This window comes from Hyposmocoma kahamanoa, unplaced genomic scaffold (assembly GCF_003589595.1).
Source record: "Hyposmocoma kahamanoa isolate Upper Pololo Valley unplaced genomic scaffold, ASM358959v1 102, whole genome shotgun sequence".
Taxonomy (NCBI): domain Eukaryota; kingdom Metazoa; phylum Arthropoda; class Insecta; order Lepidoptera; family Cosmopterigidae; genus Hyposmocoma; species Hyposmocoma kahamanoa.
In genome coordinates, this window is record NW_020653337.1 from 15,704,579 (window position 1) to 15,720,441 (window position 15,863).

Sequence of the window (15,863 nt, forward strand, 5' to 3'; positions counted from 1 at the left end):
GTGTGTGTGTGTGTGTGTGTGTGTGTGTGTGTGTGTGTGTGTGTGTGAGAGAGAGAGAGAGAGAGAGAGAGAGAGTGTGTGTGTGCATGCGCACGTGCAGGAATGTGTGTGCGCACGCACGCGGTTAAATCCTAATAAAATAAATGTATATTCACTTTAATTATTTAGAAATTATGTAACTACACAAGAGTAATCGGTAGTTTTACCGTTTCATGATGATTAGGTTTCTGCAACCACTGTTATTTTCTTTTTACAAGAGACCTGTTTTTTATTTGCGGGATACATATCATGCAAAAGTTAACACAGATAGAAATTTGGATACTTACAGAATCATCTTGTTTAAATGTTAATTTTAATGCGCGTCTTAATTCGATTCAGGCATCGGGTTTTGCATTTATTTTAATGGCGGATATTTTCAAGAGCACTGCTTGTTTGTGTGGAGATCTTGTCGAGGCGAATATAAAGTCGAGAACGATAAACAAAGAGTCTGGCATATCAAAGCTATAAACTCGGTAACATTTGCGAGTAAAATTCGCAATCATACTTTGCCGCTTCACCGATACCGAGTTATTGCCATTTCGTAAAAGAATGAGAGCATTTTGTTTATCAAGATTGGAGATATTTACATGCAGTGGAGTGTTAGGTTTTCCTAATTTCAAAGGCGTAAGTGTCAGATTTGTTTAAACCATGGTTTTGTAGGTGCGGTTAATATATGGACAGGTAGAATTACTGGCGTGGGTAAAAAATTCCATCACGTAGGTATCTTGACTTGTCACATGGCCTTATCGCCCGTTAAGTCGTTTGCCTGTCCCAATCGTAGGCAATCGATTCACGTTGTCGATTTTGTATTTCTTTGCTTTTGAAACATATAAAAGGGGACAAAGTAACAGTGACAGTGACTCTATTTACCATAAACAAAGACATTGTTTAAAAAGTACACAATATTGTTTTTTGAAGTTGTAATACTTTTATTGGCTTCATTTTTTCAATTTATTATCGCGAAAGGACAGAAATGTAAGTAATACTTAATATTACTTCCCTAGGGCACTAATTATTGGACTCATTACGAAAAGCCAACCTCATTCCGGAACTGGAATGCTAGCGGGAATTAACTCGGCTTGCCAATTACTTACATCTAACCGTCCGCTTTCATAACTTGTTATTTATTTGGTGTTCCTTTGTCTGCATTATTTCCTTTAGTGTACGGGTACAACGTACACATTGTCCTAATTTCTATGCGAGTAGGGAACGGACAATAGCACGTGCAATATTATACTTAAGATTTAAATTCAAATGCTAGTTATGTCACGATAATTGAAAGCCCAACGTTTCAATGTCATAACATATTTTTTGTTAACAAACAATATATTTTTTGTTAACAAACATGAGAACACGTAGGAAAAGTATATAGAGTGTATCGTTTTACAAGCGGGTATCCATTGAAAATGTTCATAACAAGCCACTTGACTTTTATTTTTTATTAGTATCCAGAATACATAATACACTTTCTTAAAAACTTATAATTTGTTTAATTTCTAATATGTCTCATTAAGGAATACTCAACATTCATAAATTATTTGTCATAATAAATTAATAGCCAATTATAATTGGAAGTAATTGGAATTACGTTCATATAACAATAAATTATTATAAATATTGTTTAAGAAGTATATATGCGAATCTTTCTCAAACATGCTCGGAAATGTTTGTATTACTTTCAAAAAACGAACATGGAAAGTTTATCATTTAGAGACCGAGAGACGTCTTTCCGGCCAAGGCGCAAAGTGAGTATGAAAATCCATTACTGTCCGCTGTTCTAACCTTTTAAATCTATCTACTTTAACAACTATCTATCAATCGACTAACCATGAACTATGTAAACAGGCAAAAGAGAACTCGTACAGCCAACTGCCCAGTGTTTGTAATTGAGAGAATTAAAAGTATTTCCGAGATTGCGAGAATTAATAGTACCGCTTACTTTGAAAATAACAAAAAGGCAGTAAATAACATTTTCTTGTATCAATTATCCTCACATGTCAAATATTAGTTTTAATATTAATACATAATATAATACAATATATTTTTAATTTTTCTATTACACGTCTTACTCTCTTTAGTCTTCTATTATTATTTCAGCACATTATTTGAGAATAGCACTATATATGCCTAGGCGGGAACGGGGATGGCTTGGTTCGTATCGCTCTCGCTCTCTTTTGCACCTCGATGGCGCTCTACCTTGTAACTCATGCACGTCCAGCAATCCCTTATTTTCCGGAAATAATGCATAAATTATGTGAAAAATATAAATACATAATTTATCACTAATCAATAGGTATTTAACCAATACTAAAGCGAAATGTTAGTATTAGAAATATCAGCAGTATAACGACATCTAAACAAAGGCAAGGAATCATTGAAAATATCTTCACCAAAGACAATGTTTTTTTACGCCTCGACTTTGTTAAGGCCTAGTGCAATGATATTTGTTGACCGGTCAGGCACACTTTCATATTCGTAAGAGTGCCCCGATATTGGTTCCGAATTTACTAAGCTTCATGACGCGAGCAAATTCATTTCTTTATTTCAGCAGTCTTTACCCATTATCATAGAAAAGCCATCAGCTACATCACGTTTTCGTGCGAAACGATTGTTATACCAAAATTGCTGGCATAATGATCCTTGCCACTCGGCATACAATATAATTAGTAATAAACATTGACCTGTAATAAATAACTTTTTTACCAAAACAACCCCAACAATTTGTGAAAGTTTAAGAAGAACCAATTTCATCCCTTAAAATGCCACGCTTAGAGCAATATTTTCTTCAAATTTGAGATAGCCCATTTCCAACAAAAAAAGAATCATTAAATTCGGTTCACTAATCAGGTTCGTCGTGACGTACTCGTACACACAAAAAATACAGTCTCATTGAGAACGTCCAATTTTTTTCAGTACGATTAAAAACAATATTAACGTTTCAGGTTTAAAAATCAAGTGGAAATAACGGAGTGTGACAGGTTATGTATGATAAATACCATCACATAGAAACAAAGCATGTAAATACTAAAAATATATTCAATGCTCTTAGTAATGTGTAATTATAATTGGTTTTAAAAAGGGCATTCTAACAACAGCCCAAAATAAAAGTCTACAGATTAATTAAAAAGTTACACACGTCGCTGTAAAATAATTTTGCTGTTGTTACGTCGTATTTGTTCAAACATTTATGTTATAAAAATACCAATCCTTTTGGTGTATAAATTACAATTACATTTAGACTGATGTACCGCACTGCTGGGCAAAGGCCTTCTCCTGATCCCTCCACGCATCCCGATCTTGAGCTAACTGGACCCAAGCCTTGTCGTAGGCGTCCACTTCGTCACGCTATTGCTTCCTCGGTCTGCTACGGCGCCTTACGCTGTTGGGGTGTATAAAAATGATGCAAAAAGAATATGCATGTACTCGTAGTATGAAATATCATTATAGTCCTCATTCATTCATTGTTTTAATGTGTCAATGCTCAGCGCACGACTGGATGCGATCACATACTTATTTAGTAATTATAATTAATTTTATTCTTATCAAAAAATTGTTGTAAAAACCAAGCCGAACCCTCTAAAGAGCTTAACAAGTTTTTGTATATTGTCCCCTACTGACCTTGGTGACATAAACGCTACAAAGCCCATTGGATTGTTAATTCTACTGTCAAACTTTGTTTACATAATATACGGCGTAGTAAAGCGACCACGTAACACGCTATGCTCATGGCCTTGTTATTAAAAAACATGGATGTAATTGAAAAAAGACGTTGTTTTTTTATTATTCAAAAGTACTTTTTCCATCTTTCTTCATAACGAGAAGTTGAAAAAAAAAACTAAGTTTTATTATAGAAAACTGTGAAGTCTTAAGGCATAATCATTAAATCTTAACAATTTGATTTTCTAGTTATCTATCGTCTAGAAACGTTTCTTGTGCCAAACAAGTTACAAGTTAATTGAAAGGAGTAGACGTCTAAATTAACGGGAGCTGCAGAAGTGTAAAATATATTATGAAGTTAACAGCGTTAACTTTACCCATTTTTTACTATATGCTTTGACCCCGCACCTTTGTGATGGGCAACCCTAGGCGTCAGTGGTAGCGTCGCGTCGTAGTGGCAGTCACGCGACAGCTGCCGCGCTCTACACCCGCGCTACGCCGCTTAGACTCTGCTACGCGGCTCGCAGCTACGAAATGTTGACGTGCACTGTAGTGCTCTTGGCACTGTTTGCCTCAGCCCAAGGACGAGCGGTAAGCATGACTGTAGTTTACTTAGTGCGCCATTTTAATGCGACAATTGCTTGTCAAGTTCATTTTACTTTCAAAAGTATTTGCTTTTGAATGACTGTAATGAGAATTTTGCCGTGTTTTCGAAGTTTAAACTATTCTGCGTTTAAATAGTGCTTTATTTATTTGAACTTGTAATGATTTATCATCTTTTTTTGAGCATAAATAAGATCATTACTTTAAAAGCTGATATTTATATTATGAAAGAATATACTTCCTAAAACAAAAGGGCATACTCATTACAATTCCATTACACGCATGAGCTGGGACATGAACTCCAATATTATTATATTACGACCATCCCTTCGTAATATAGTTTGCGTGGAGTAACTTTTATTTTCAATGAAAATGTATATATATATTTAGTGAACTTCAGGTACGTAGTAAAGTGGGGCGATCGTGTTACGTTCGTTTATGTAGTGAGTTTAATTGGTGTTGTTACTGAATAGTAGGTATTGTAATAGGATTTTTTTTTGAAAGTTGGATTTGATGATGATATTGTAAGATAAGTAAACGGAAACGGTTGACGGAATAAATTAATAAACAAACCAACCTAACATCGATACCAAGTCATTGTGATGGAAGATAGAAGCACAAATGCACACTTGTTTCATATTTAAAGCACTATCGCACCATCAATAAAGAACACACTCTGTTTTCGACATAAACAATGAAAGTAGCTCTATATATTTGTGCAATTGTTGAGTTATGTATATTATGTACATGGCGTCTTGTTTACGATCGAGGGATCCGTGCGAGCACTTTGTTAAGCATTCATTAAATGACACGCTGCCGACCCCCGCTTCGTTCGTCTCGCTGCATTTTAACTAAACTACGTCTGCACAAAGCATACTATATGCAGTCATAGTACATTACGTATTTATGTTGTAATTATGAAAGTCTTAAGCACCCATTAAAAAGCGGAATGGCGCGGTGTGGCACAAAGGAGAAAGAGGGGTATTTTTTGGCGTCGAGTTGAAGGCTGATGTCCGTCGGGTCTACGTTTGGCTTACACTTAAATTCATCTCTATACTTTTACGATAGGAATGACCGAAGGACTTTATACAGGCTAAATATTTTCACTGAAGAAAAACTAAACCTAAGCGTGTCGAGGAAGGTTTATAAAACTCTTCAAAAGCAATTAACTTTTAAACCCCATTCAGTCGGTGACGACATTGAGGAAATGGTTCCCGCAGTGAATTGAACGTACAGGTATAAAGTTTTGAAGATTTAATATATCACAAATCAATCACAATTCGAATAATACGTCAAATAAAAGCAATTACTCCGTCTAGCTGTGTTCCGGTTCAATTTCGGTACCCAAAAGGAGATTGTCAGGAATCGTGTGTCTCTCTCAATCTCTGTGGACGCCTTTGCCGCCTTACTGACATGTGCTTAATTATATTTGGGATCATTATGCATACCTAATACTGAGCGTTGTATAAGTTTTCTAAACTCATCTAAACGCATATAAACCTATATGTTTGTCTATATTTCATTTACGTACACGCTTGCTTATACATGTTCAATTTGACCTTAAAAATGTCCAAAATGTGTCAGGGGAAATACAGACGGCAACGCGTGGATCTATTTTACATAAAAAATTAAACAAGGGTGAAACCCTCGCTGTGTCTAGCTGACCAGTGACAGAGTGGAAAAAAAACATTTATTAAATAATACAGTCCACAATATTTAGACATTATGCTACAAATTGAGATTGGGACCAACTTATTAAGTAATTAAATACTTGTGTCAGATAGTAAACCTCTTCATTCACTCAGACATACTTTTATATAACTGAATTAAAACAAATTTAAGTAATCTTAACGTTTTTATTAAAAGAAAAGACCGCAAAAGTTATTCGTTTTCACCACCGACCACATAATCTTCCGTGGTTTTCACTGTGTTCGTTAGAGCGGCGTAAACTTAGCGAAAACTGAAACGCAAGTTCTCGTCAAAATGAATCATATGAGCCCAAACACAAGGTAGCTGCTGTACACTGTTCACAGTTCCTCTAATCTGTCTACCATTTCCATCATCAACTCAGCTATATCTCACCACAACATTTTATTTTATTTTTATTGGAATTACATCTATATGTCGAGGTTTATTGAAATCTGTTAATAGAAAATGAGTGAAATTCCTGATTCATCCCCAAATATGCTACTCTTAGAGATGGAATATTTTCTAAAAATTTTAATGGAATCACTACCAAAGTAGCCCTTTTTTAACAAAAAAGAATCATCCAAATCAGTTCACAAATGTCGGAGTAAAAATACAAAAGAATTAAGAACCTTCGTCTTTTTTGAAGTCGAAGTATTTTGAAGTTAGATTGAACCATATAAAATGTATCCTGTCAAATACCTAAAGACAGGCTACTCTACGACGTTGTCGAGGCTTTAGAGGTTTGCCTCAACGAATAAGTTGTTGACAGTGACTCTCTTAGCTCGGCGTACCTACTAGTCCAGAATATTCAACGGCCAGGTCCGTTCTAACCTTTGTTTACCACTAGAGTGAACAATAATTTGTATATCAATAGACAACATGCTTTTATATGTTATATGCCTCAGTGAAACTATACTTAGTTGGTTACTCTCATCTTCTACACAACATATCGCAACAGTGACTTTATTTAACATTTGAACAAAAGTACAGAAAATGAGTTAAAAGTTATTTTTGTTTTTAGAGCCACTGAGTACATTTGAAGAGCTCTATAACATGCTTTGCGCCCTGTATAGAAAAATGAAGGAATGCGTGAAGTATTTCTGCCTTTGTGTATAAAGTAACTTTCAATGTTTTTGCTTTTCCATTTTTTTTCCACAACAAAATAGTTAAGTTATGGCAATTCATGAACTAAATGGAAATAACACTAAGCAAAGCAATAATTGTGATTAAGAAATACACTTTACTCATGGTCTGTGTTACCTATAATTGAGGGAATAAGTCGAGCGTGGGCGAATACATTTGAGTGAACAACGCGTAAACAAATTCAGTAACGATGTCGATTAACGAAATTGATTTCTGTTAATGCTATTATTAAGTTGTATTGAATGTCTTTTATTGTAATCAGAAAAACAAAACGTACTTTTAACTCAATATTTGTTATTTTACGATACCACCGCAATTTAAATAAAGAATAGAAATATGTATAAGTATCACTTAACATAATGTGTTTAATAAACAATCTATTTTATTTTCATAATATACAGTACAGTAAGGTACAACAAAAGCTTAAATACTAGAATGTAAAACTAGGATTAAATTGTATTAATAAAATTGGATCCCCGCGGCATGGTGCCCAAGATGCTCGTAGCGTTTCCCCTTTGTGTGGCTAATGCGTTGGGCAAGGTAGCTTGGTTTTCTGAGACAGTCTATTAATTTTTTGGATAAAATTTTGTACCGATGTAGGGCACCGGAACTCCACGGGTCAAGGGTTTCGACTGTAAAGGCTGTAAATAGGTAGTCGGAGCCGAGTTCCTGGTACTTATTACTGTTACTACTTACTTTACATAAGGCCATATAGTAGAACTTTGTTATTCGGCTATCTTGGTAAGTAAATATAGCTTTTCAGAACAGTAAATCGCTTACAATTAAGTGTGTCACTTATATATATAAGAATTCACAATTGCCGAGACTGCTTTACGTCACGTGTACGTTTCGCCGCCACAGGGGATAATTTTGGCCCATCGCTAACATACGCCTAATTACGTTCGGGAGAATTCGAGCGGGTGTCTCCGTAAGATATAATGAGCATTTAAATTAACATATACTAATTATATGCAACGAAACCAATGTTTTAATTATGCTCCCGATTCTGTACACAAGTCAATATATGGTACTTTATTGTGAGCATTACTGCGTTCTGGTTTTGAAGAGTAAGGGTGCCGGTGAAATTACAGGCACATGGGATTTGTCAACTTATGCACCAGGGTGATAGGCGCAGTGGCAGTGCAACTGTCATGGATAGTTCCGTAATTTAGTATCATAAAAAAATGTAATTAAAGCTAGGATGCTAGGATAATAAAAACATGTAAAATATTGTTCTTAGCACCAGCATTGTTTAGTATTATTAGTCGTTTTTTTGGAACATGTTATTTTCGCAAAGGTCATGTCTCATTGATGTTTTTTTAAGAACACCTAAGAAATAGGTTTTCTCTCTTTTTAACCTGATAGCGTACAGCATGCCAGCCAGGGTGAAATTTTTCGCGCTCAACTGGTTATATGTGCAGCTCTTTATTCCCTAGCAGTTTTAAAAAGACTCACAGACAACGTTTTACCGTTACATAGTATATAATTTAAATACTCACAATTTTAAGCCGAGGGCAAACGATTTTCATAATATTTTCATATTTTGATATTAATGCTTTTGCGTTGCCGGATTTTTTTATTATTTTTGTATCCTTAGACTATTTATAGTACCAGATATTGGAATTTAGGGATAATATCTTTCTCAGAAACCCCGGAATGATTAATAATAAGAGGGAGAAATAAAATCAAAATATTTCGTTCTCATAAGTGAAAACATAATAACAACTTCGATTATATTTTTAAAATTTTTGTTATCGCAACATTATATTCAGATACTCTAGCATGTCTTAGCCAATATGGCGAACTTCGAGGGCGGCTCTTATTATCCTTTTTACTTAAAACTAGATAATAAAATTATATTATATATCAATGAGAATTTAACTTCCTCCGTGGCCGAACGGTTACCATACCGGACTGCCACGCAGAGGTCCCCGGGTTCGATGCCCGGGCCGGGAGAAATATTTGTATGGCCTACATTTATTTCTCTCATGAGTTTGGGTGTAATTTGTGGTTGTCTATGTGTGTGTCCATGGCACCCGCGACACAGGGTATCCCTAGTGCGGGGCTATGTTGAGTGTGTGCGTTATTATTAATGACAGATTAAATATCTTTATTTTATGTAATAATCATAAAAACACGATTTCGATCATTAATAATAGTCACTGCACAAGAATAATAATATTATATAGTTTAATGTATGCAGTTACATTTGTTAAATGTTGAAGTCAAATACAAGTTTTTTATGGATTAAATTAAGTTAAGTTAATTAAAAGTTTTTAATATTTTTGGTGGTACTTTAGGTGTATTAAGCCCTTTGATGCGTTGAGCTCGGTCGTCTAAGGCGAAGGTTTAGGCTACAGTCCGCCACGCCGCCGGCTCAAAGACAAGACTTCTCCTAGATATAATTGTAATTGCTAGTTACACATCAAAAACATAGAACAAAATACAATACAATATTTCCGAGTTTACAGAGGGAGGTAGTACTCACTTTATGTGTGTTATTTCCAGGAAATTTTGGTAAATAAACTGTTTATTCTGATCCTTGATTATTACAATTTAATAAATACTGTGAAACGAAATTCCCTAACATATTCACTAGTTTTATGTAATTATTACCTGTCGTTTACTCGTAGTATTCACTAAAGATTAAATTTAAACGCTTTACATACTTAATATAAAAATTAATAATTCAAAAACAAGCACTATGAAAAACTTAAAGTTACAGAGGTTAGAAAAATTAAAAGGAATCTTTTATAAAATAGTATAGTTAATTAGACGCCTAGGCCTGTCCATAAGGACGAAAAATTTTACTACACTGTTATCATGTCATTTTGTTATTTATCATCCACTCTCATAATGTTTTCCTTTCCTGCAATTGTCTGTAGAAAAAGTTTATGATCACTGCTTCTTTGTTTTTTCTAATTGTAAAGAAAAGCAAAGTATAGGCGAGTTGATGTACCTAATTACACTACCAATTGAAACAAAACACAATGTGCTACGTCATCCCTATCATTGAACTTTTAATAGGCATAATACTTCGGACATTTAACACCATTGAAAAAATGCTGAACAAACCTGCATACTCATGAAGTTGATATTGGTAAAAAGCTACCTATTTGAGAAATACTGTTTCAATAACAAAGTCTAACGTCATTCTGACAGTCCTGAACTCAGCTTGTTAATTAAGTTAGAGCTGCTTGTTTCAACGCTCTTTCGCAACCCGACTCGAACACCTTAGAGAGACCAATTATAACTTTTTTTAAATAATACGCTTAGTATTCGGTACTGTGCTCTTTCTGTTAAATAAAATGGACTTCTACCGAAAAATGAAAATATCTTACAAAGAAAGAAAACAATGCTATCAAATTTAGCTCTTGGACTTCACAGTATAACAATATACTGTTCTATTTTAATTAACTTTTAATTTACTAAATTACTTTTTCTTTGACTTCCTTCGACCTTCACAATCAAGTCACATTAAGAGTCTGTAAAAGTAACAACAGTTTTTAAGTTAATGTCGTTGTATTTTTCATGTAATATAACATTATATAAATAAATATTACGACACTGTGCAAGGGTAGATAAAGTAAAAGAAGCTTGCTATAAAGCGGTTGACCATAAAAATAGAAAAAGATGGAGTGAAATATTTAAAGCTCTTGCAAGTGTGTGTTATTTAAAACTATACACGAGAGCAATGTAATTTACAGTGGTGGTCACATTATTGTCATTGGTTGTTTCTCTTGTATAAACAGTACATCCTCTACCACAAGGACATTATAATTCAGGGTATCTTTTTGTGTGCGTATCGGTAACAGTGGATACCAGTCAATATCAGTGTTAACGGTGAATTTAAATTGCTACAAAATAGCTTAGACTGACCTATAGTAAATTGATTTTCGAAGTTTCAAACTCGGACAAAAGAGCTGATGGTAACAATTACTTGGTTTTGAAATTTGTTTATTAATCATTTTAATTTTCCGAAAACAATTACCAGAATTTTGATTGTGAGATGTATTGATCAAGGTAAAAGAACGTGGCGTTTTTTCATTAACTTATTAACACATTTTTCTCATATTGTAATTGAACTTTATTAAAATATGCTGTTTTGATCGATCACCTTTTGTCATTTTTCTAGTAAAACAATTATGACATCAGTGTAAGACTTCTGGGATTTCTGGCCGAAAACTGAACCAAGTGATTTTCACAGGCCTCTTTTGAAGTCAACTTCACACCGTTAAGAGAGTTCTGTAGAGAGCGAACCAAATGGTAGTGGGACGGAGCAAGGTCCGACCTGTAAGATGGATGCATCGAAACTTCTCAGCCAAGCTCTGTCAATTTTTGCCAAATTATTAAAGATGTGTGTGGTTTGGCTTTGTCTTGATGGAAAATAACACCATTCCTGTTGGTTAACTCTGGCCGCTTTACTTCAATTGCGTACTTCAATCATGTCAGTTGTTGACAGTAGAGAGTGAAAGCAATGGTCTGACCAGGTTGGAGAAGCTCATAATGCACGATTCCCTTCCAGTCCCAGCAAACACTAACCATTACCTTGCGTGGCGTCAATCCGGGTTTCGTCACCGTTTGTGCAGCTTCTTCCAGGTTGGAGAAGATTTTTTTTGCACATTATTGTCATGTGTCACCCACTTTTCATTGCCCGTTATCAATCTCTTCAAAAATGGCTCAATTTCGTTTCGTTTCAGCAGCGATTCGCAGATGTTAATTCAGTCTATAAAATTTTTCACTGTTTATTCATGAGGTACCAAAATATCGAGCTTCTTTTTGGTATCCAGCTTTATGTAAATGTCGTAAAACTTTTTTTTGGTTAATGTTTAGTTCTGCAGCGATGTCATAAGATGAAATGCCGATCTTCTTAAATTGTTTGAGGAATTTCATCGACTTTTTCAACAATAGGTTGACAAGAGCACGGCGCGTCTTTAGCACTGTAATGTGCAGAAACAAAACGAGCAAACCATTTTCGAGCTCCTGATTTTGATAAAGCATCACTACCATAAACACCACGTCTTTTTTTCACAAGTCTGCGAAGCATTGCCTATTTGATCTAAGTAATATTGTACAACATAACGATTTTTTTTTAATATTAGCTCATTTTTAAAACGCTATTACTTTTGCGCTGAATTGACAAATGTCACTATTATTGACTTACTAATCTACAGACACTCACTTTTTAAACGCTGTATAATATAGCTTGATAGGATCTGTATTAATAAAGTTATACAATTCTAAAATCAACTATTGGAAAAAACGCCACGAACTTTTTCCTTGACCTTATATTTTATATCATAATTTTATTATTAAAAATAATAATTTTCCAGACTTTTCATTACGACTTTTTTCACTTGACAACATATTTATGTACATTATTTTTATTTAGATAATATGAAACATATTTTTTTCTACAAAATTACTTAACGAAAGTTTCAGAAGATCGAGCATTTATTTTACATGCAACTTCTTGAAACACAAATTAAACTTATTTTCCATGCTTAAACGTAAATAATTTATTTCTTGTACAAAATTAATATTCCATTTTATCATAAGTAACTAAGGCTTAATTTACATTTTTTTAGTTTACCAAAACAATGACACAGAAAAAGAGACACTTACTAAATAAACATCTGGCGAAAATTATGCATAAAGCATTATTTTGTAATTGTTAGATATTTTAAAAATAGCGGCGTTGTTTTCAGAAAATGAAAAGAAATTGGGAAATAAATATTTCTAAAGCATAAATTCCGTGACTGATAATAATATGTGAATTTAAACCGAAAACTTATTTATGAAGATATGTTTTTGAGGAATTTAGTATATAGAAAAATGGATTCCCTTGACTTAACATTTTGAAACAATGTGTCAATTAAAAGTTAAAAGCAATTTTACGTGGCACACTGGGCAAATACTTTTGTTTTCTATTTTCAAGTATTTAGCTATTTAATTATTATAAAGTCATTGACCTATCAACAAATGGACATCGGGTCTAATACAAAAATCACGAAGAAAATGTCCGAGGTTAACCTATACAAACGTAGTGACATGTAAGTAAAAACTAAAACATTTAATTTAAATTGTAACGTCATTGCAGTACTGCCTAAATTTGCTTACAACAGTTTAAGGGCCCAAAAACACCATATTCAGCTTCTGCTGGAAACTTAACAAAATGCACCATATTTAGCTTCGACTGAAAATTACTTGAACACAAGAGTAATGGAATAGCCTTTCTCGTAAATATTGATTAATTTTTTTTTATATATATTATTATGTCCAATTTTGTACAAATTCACTTAAAGGTATAATAAACAGTTGGGCAGATACATTCATACAATTATTACTACAAATGTGAAAATAAGCGTGTACTATAAGAAATGTACCGATATTCTACCTAAACGTAAACTCAAATATCCGTAATTCCGTTTTTAACAAAACCGTTACGCTTTCGAGTAATTTTGACGCTTTTTACATAGACAAAATCAGCTTTTGTTTACAAAACAATCTTCGTAAAAACACATTATGAAAATTCGAGCTAATGTTATTTCGGGCAAATGTATTTTCCGACTTCTGATAGGTAATCCCGTGCCGTAAAACGAGTATAACAATATTTTGTTATTGCTAACGTTTAATAAAAAAATCATTTTAAAAATAGGATTAAAATCAAAGCAACTCTACAGTTTCTTTGTTCTAAATATTTCAATCGCTTGTGGTTCGAACAATTGAAAATGACCAAGAAATTTATATAAGCTTCTTGAAACTGACGTAATGGGTCTCTTTCCATCTTTTGCGCATGCAATGAGTAGAAAAAGGACAGTTAGCTATTTTTCATTATTTCGTGTGCATTTGTAATTTATATTTACGATTCAGTTATATATAAATTAAATATTATAAAACTGTACAAAATAACACTTTTAAATGACAACTATGATAACACAATATATTTGTTTAGTGGAAATATGATACAAAATCCTGTTTTCACACTTTACTGCAGCAATTTTTATAAGTTATTATTTGTACTTCATATATTGGTACTGCATGATTGACAACCGTGCTGTCACTCGAACAAACGAAGACTGTTGCGCGATTGACGCTCTGTATGCAATTTTAACGCCCTACAGGTGAGGACACTTTTCAGCGCTAACCCGACGTCCATTTATTGGTAGGTCAATGTATAAAGTCAATTTTCTCAAACATGCTCGTAAATGTTAGTACATTCAAAAAACGAACACGGAAAGTTTGACATTTATAGACCGTGCGATTTCTTCCCGGCCATGGCCTGCAAACTAAGTATGAAAATCCATTACTGTCTGCTGCTCTAAACGTTTAAATCTATCTAGTAACAATGAACTATGTAAACAGATAAAAGAAAAACCGATACAGTCAACTTACAGTGTTCGTAATTACGAGAGTACCGCTCTTACTATTTAAAAGAAAAAAGAAAAAGGCGGTAAAATAAACTAAGTGCTTTATTATTATTTTTGTTTCTTCAGCTGTTTGTATATTTGATGTGAAAATTAGTTCTGTGAGCAATAACGAAAATACAGTAATGGATAGTACTCTGCGTAATTTTAGACAAGAGGCAATTATAGTCAAGAAAAAGTGATTGCCGGTTAAGAATAAAGTAACTTACATAAAAACCTATGAAACTTTTATATATTGAAGAACTACATGAACCACGCCATTAGAAGTTCAGTAGATTAATAATAATAATAATAACTAGACTAATATTCATTTGCCTGGAAAAAGAATAACATTTTGTTTCAGCAAAACCCAAGGTATTAGCATGGCTATACGAAGGGGGAGTGCTGCCAGCATCTTGGGCATCTTGCCGTAGGGGCCCAATTTTACTCATTTACTTTTAGTTTCAGTTTCTAATATTTAAAGCTTTTTGTATTTATATACCTTACCTGTCTAAATAAATTTACAACGGACTCCTACTTGTGAAACCTTTTAATTACCATTTCGTTTAGTACTTGAAACTGTATGACGGTACTAAATGATGAGATTGGGAACAATATCAAAGATCCCGAAGAAAATAAATGCAAAACTTTGCCAGATCAGCTTTCTTTGAAAGACATCAGCTTTTCTAGTAGTAGTAGGTATTTGTTATGGGCGCCCACGGGGTAATTCCAAACCGAGTCGCCTCTTATCATTATTATAATTTCAACTCGAAATTTTCTCGGAACTTTCATAAAATTCATTCTTTATTTCAATTTATTTGTGTTGTTCTTTTATTCCACTTTCTATCTTGAATCTATGTGAATATTTTGAACATTTTATCGTCTTTAGTACGTAAACTGCAAACAAATTGCTTAAGTATGGAATAATTATATTATTGCTGAGTCCCGACATGCAGAAACTAATAGAGGTAGTCATGTGACGACTATAACTTCCTTTTTGAGAGGTTTAATAGAGATGACGTTGTTGGTTTATGCTTTATAAGGCGCCAATCAAACTACGGGTATAAGAGAAGAACGTAGTAAAGAAGCATTAGCACTTCCTAAGGGTCCATGCACACGGCGTATTTTTAAGCGTAGACGACGCGCATTTCACGAACGCGCATTTAGGGCGCCGGAGAGCCGCGACATGAAATTTATAAATACATCGAAAGGTTTATTGGCTGTGAGTCTACGCGTAAAAAATATGTCGTGTGCATAGGCTCTTATTGGTGAGTTGTTTTCGCGTCGCTAGTGAAATAATAACGCTCGTCGTTGTATCTTATAGTG

At 33.9% G+C, this 15,863-nt stretch overlaps 2 protein-coding genes across 5 annotated transcripts in view; one reads left to right on the forward strand and one right to left on the reverse strand.

Moving 5' to 3' along the window:
* The window catches only part of LOC113234687 (trypsin epsilon-like), a 12,294-nt gene extending 11,837 nt beyond the window's left edge, over positions 1-457 (reverse strand). The window contains exon 1 of one of the 3 annotated variants that reach the window (XR_003310812.1): positions 327-409. Coding sequence is in view for 2 of the 3 variants with exons in the window: in XM_026470133.1 (XP_026325918.1) it covers positions 327-334 (8 nt within the window). In the remaining variant the exon portion in view is untranslated. Of the gene's footprint in view, positions 1-326 lie in introns of all 3 variants that reach the window. The other 2 variants (XM_026470133.1, XM_026470126.1) reach the window with 2 other exon arrangements.
* Positions 458-4,172: 3,715 nt separating this feature from the next.
* LOC113236431 overlaps positions 4,173-15,863 on the forward strand; it is a 66,114-nt gene continuing 54,423 nt past the window's right edge. For both annotated transcript variants that reach the window (XR_003310962.1, XM_026472490.1), the window contains exon 1: positions 4,173-4,287. Coding sequence is in view for 1 of the 2 variants with exons in the window: in XM_026472490.1 (XP_026328275.1) it covers positions 4,231-4,287 (57 nt within the window). In the remaining variant the exon portion in view is untranslated. The remainder of the gene's footprint in view (positions 4,288-15,863) is intronic.